At 36.2% G+C, this 4,186-nt stretch overlaps 1 protein-coding gene across 1 annotated transcript; it reads left to right on the top strand.

Moving 5' to 3' along the window:
- The first annotated feature begins 266 nt into the window (after window positions 1-266).
- LOC149493729 (uncharacterized) lies at window positions 267-932 on the top strand. Its single transcript, XM_089726320.1, has 2 exons — window positions 267-563; window positions 732-932. Exons 1-2 carry the CDS (start codon window positions 267-269, stop codon window positions 930-932), a joined length of 498 nt encoding a protein of 165 aa, XP_089582446.1.
- Window positions 933-4,186: the final 3,254 nt, after the last annotated feature.

Raw genomic sequence — 4,186 nt, 5'->3', positions numbered from 1 at the left:
GTGCTTCTAAATCTGATAAGAGTACTCTCCAGGAACTGTTAAAAGGTTACCTATATAAGGATGGTATTCTATACAAAAGAACATGGAATCAGACACATCTCAAGTGCGTAACAGAATAAGAAGCTCAACAGATAATGGAGTGTTACATGGTAGAGAAGAAGGCCCCCATATGAACGGAATGGCTCTAGCTCACAAAATTACCAATCAGAGTTATTATTAGCTTACATACGATCATACTACGCCAAGTTTGTCTGAAAGTGTCATAAATGTTAAATTTATACCAAGCTTTAGAAGATGCCTCCTATAGCTCTTCATCGTATTCTACACCATGGCCCTTTGCAATATGGGGAATTGATGTGATTGGCAGGATCACCCCGAAATCATCTAACCAGAACGAATACATCTTGGTAGCAATTGATTACTTCATTAAGGGGTTAGAAGCTACCTCCTATCATGTTTTGAACTCAAGAAAGGTGGCACAGTTCATTCAGACAAACATCATATGCAGATATGGGATTCCTTTTAAGATCATATCAGACGATGGGTCTCACTTTCAGAAGGAAGTCTCCACTCGCATGTCTAAGTACAAAATCTAACATCACCGATATTTACCATATAGGCCCTGGACCAATAGAGCGGTTGAAGCGGCTAACAAGTCCATTAAGAACATTTTGCAGAAGATGATTCACAATTATAGAAATTCGCATGAGCATTTGTCATTTGCCTTATAGGGATACAAAACCTCCATTAGAACCCTAACCAGGGCAACACCATATTCACTAGTTTATGGGATGGAAGTAGTCCTCCCTATTGAAGTTCATATTCGATCTAGGGTCATACGAGAAAGTCAATTGCCTAAAGCAGAATGGGCTCAGAATTACCACAATCAGTTGAATGCTATCGATGAAAAGAGGCTAGAAGCTCTTAATTAGATCTAGAGCTACCAACAGAGAATAACCAAGCATTTTAACAAAAGACTTAGTGATCGAAAATTAGAAGAAGGGTGTCTTGTACTCAAGCAAATTAGAGCTCTTGTGCAAGATCATCAAGGTAAATTCAGGCCAAACTAGGCAGGCTCCTCCATCCTGAAGAAAATCCTCTCCGAAGGCAGTGTCATTATGTTAAATATTGAGGCAACAAATTCACCAATCCATGCAATTTGGATCAACTTAAAAGATACTTTGTGTAAATGCATCTAGGCATTAGCTATATAATTATTGCCTTCTTTTGTATATCACTATTAATCAGAACTACGGTGACTTAACTTCCAGAAATATGTTCCTAAAGTATGAGATACGTAGGTAGCCCAACCTATGGGTGCGGTCACATATATTTTTCCTCTTTCATGAAAATTTCATATGTTCACTATGCTAACTAAAAGGAAAGAGAAAAAAAAAAAAGCTGAATTGAAAACTCGCAAAGGGCAATTTAGGCAAAAATAAAAATGGCTAAGTTGAAAATCTGCAAGGGCAGATAGCTTAGGCAAAATTAGTTAAAGCCCGCTAAGTCGAAAATCCGAAAGGGTGGCTTAAGTAAAAGTTAAGGCAGCCTACTAAATCGAAAACCCATAAGGGCAGTTTAGCAAAAATTAAGGCACAAAAGCGACAATCTCATAAAGGTGCAAACTAAATTTCCTTCTCAATCAAAAGTATAAAAATAATTCCCTTTTTACATATCTCTCAAATAAGTATAAGCTATGTAAAAAGCAAATTGCAAAAACCCTATCATCTAGGCATCTATCTTTGTCAGCTAATCTGTGTCCACTGTCCAGAGTGTCAGCTACCTAGTGTGTCAACTGTACTTGAGGATGCTTATTTTTCGCTAAAGGAAAATTGAACGGGCTTGGTTGATTTTATTTTTAAAAATTGATTTTTTGATATTATACCCATTCATTCATCCTCGAAAAAAGTGCTCTTGCTTTGCTAAGAGTTTTATTTTTGAAGTCGCTACCCTCTTTAGGGAAAATTCTCGAATTAGTCAATTTTTTGGAATCGACTAACTCATTTTTGAACCAGAGAATGGGTAAGAGAGTTATGTATGGTATCGAGAAGGTGCTAGGCACCTAAACCACCCGGTTAGATTGGCCTCCTCATTGTCCATTAATTCACAAAGATTAATAATAAGATTAACTTAAATTGAGATGTAAAACTGGTTTTAATGCAATTTTGGAAATCATAGCAATCATGCATATAATCTCATACATAATATGTAAGTAAATCATCCAAAGAAGAGAAGAGAGGAGAAAAGAGTACAAACCCACTCCTAAAACACAACCTACCCTTTAACCCTCTAAATTTCCAAAATCCCCTTAATTTATTACACAAAAGCAATAATAGGACCCATTAAGGCCCCTTACATTGAGCTCATAATAAATAATAAGCATTAAAGAATCAATCATACAATAAAAATAGAAGTAACCATTCACAAAATCACATAACACACAGTCATTCAATCAATGGAGATAAGATGCATGTTATATTTACAAAGTAATAAATAATGGGTTAGCACAATAAGGATTATAAAGTAATAAGTAAAAGTCCAAGAATTGAAAAGACAGAATAGTAAATGTGCGTAAAAGTAAAGGACAGTAACTTAAATGCAATAAATATAAAGTTTTAACTACGATTTGGGTTCAAAATATAAAGTTTTAACTACGATTTGGGTTCAAAGCCTTGATGTTCATCATGAATGATGAACAAATACACTTGGAACACCAGCCATTTGTTGTTAGTTTGTGTTTATTCAATCCATTTTTGGTCAAAAACGCAATCCATAATAATAAAGTCTAGTGCTTAACCACTGGATTCCAAATCGGGTCTTTTTATTAATTTTTAGTGTTCTGAGTCCCTGAATCGAAGTGCCTTGCACCATACTGGAAGTGGCGTTCACCACACATATTGGCGCTCGACACTTACGTAGTTCAGGGTGTCATAGAATAAAAAACGGAGCAATTTGACCATGAGAGAAGTGGCGTGCGCCATACATAGGGGCGTGCGCCCCTTGCACTCTGGCGTGTGACACTTCCAACACAGTCAGAAGCTTTTGGTTGTTCATAGATTTCTATCCCAATCAATCAAAGAAAAGGTGTTTTTCACACCAAAATAAAAAGAAAAAGATGAAGGAAGAGTTTAAGGGCTCTCAGAAGTTAACTCTTTGAAAAAATCTAAAGGTTTTTGAGGATTGATACAAGAACACCCCAAAAAACTTGATTGTTGAACCAAAAGTCTTAGATTGAGATTTAATAAATGTGTTTGTGGATTCTCAGATTAACTATAAGGGAGTTTTGTAAAAAATCAATGAACAAGACTAAAAAACCAAGAAGAAACACTAGTTTCTCTTAGATCAATAGTCAAGTTTTTAAAATGATGGAGTTTCCCTTAGATCTCTGAAAAATCCTTCCTTTGGCACTAATCCCAAGGCTTATTTATAGGAAAATGGGAGGTCTTGCCCTAATTTTAGGGCCTAGGTGGCAAATGTTATTGCGAGGCTCTAAAATCGGACCAAGCCCATTTTTACTAAATCGGACCGAGTGATATGCAAAATGATGCAGTGCATCGAAAAGTGTGCTAGGCAGACCCAAAGCACTTATTGGGCCCGATTTTATTGCGAAATGCCCGAAAATCCAAAAAAGTAAAAATGATCAAATACATTCCACCTTCAAATTACATCATTCTATTTCAATATGGCCATTTGTAGATTGAGGAATAGATATTATTGGCAAAATTTCACCACCTACTTCTAATGGACATGAATTTATAGTGGTGGTAGTAGACTATTTCTCAAGATGGATTGAAGCAGAAACTTTCAAAAATATTGGTACAAAGCAGATGGCCAAGTTCATTGAAAAGAACTTGATCTGCAGATATGGGATCCACCATCATATAGTGACAAATAATGGAGTTCAGTTCCAAGCAGAAGTAAACACTCTCTTAGAAAAATATGGAATTAAGCATCATAAGTCTTCACCGTATCGTCCACAAGCTAATGGGGCTTAATGCCCAATTTATTGATCAGTTATATAAAAGGAGGATAACTAAGCACTTTAACAAAAGGGTTCATCTGAAGCTACTCAAAGTAGGGGATTTGGTTTTGAAACAGATGCGGCCAAACATTCACAACCCAAGGGGGAATTTAAGCCTAACTTGGAAGGCCCATTTCTAATCAAGAGTATATTTCCAAAGTTGCA

This window comes from Jatropha curcas, chromosome 9 (genome assembly GCF_041381405.1).
Source record: "Jatropha curcas cultivar XTBG-Jc1 chromosome 9, XTBG_Jcur_1.0, whole genome shotgun sequence".
Taxonomy (NCBI): domain Eukaryota; kingdom Viridiplantae; phylum Streptophyta; class Magnoliopsida; order Malpighiales; family Euphorbiaceae; genus Jatropha; species Jatropha curcas.
The sequence above is the reverse complement of the archived record's forward strand: the minus strand, read 5'-3'. Positions and strand labels throughout refer to the sequence as shown.

Bases quoted from the DNA above. Each gene is read 5' to 3' on its own strand.
- LOC149493729 (XM_089726320.1), top strand. From the start codon at position 267: ATGTTAAATTTATACCAAGCTTTAGAAGATGCCTCCTATAGCTCTTCA. The intron at 564-731 runs GTCTCCACTCGC...TTTGCCTTATAG, and splicing joins GGTCTCACTTTCAGAAGGAA to GGATACAAAACCTCCATTAG.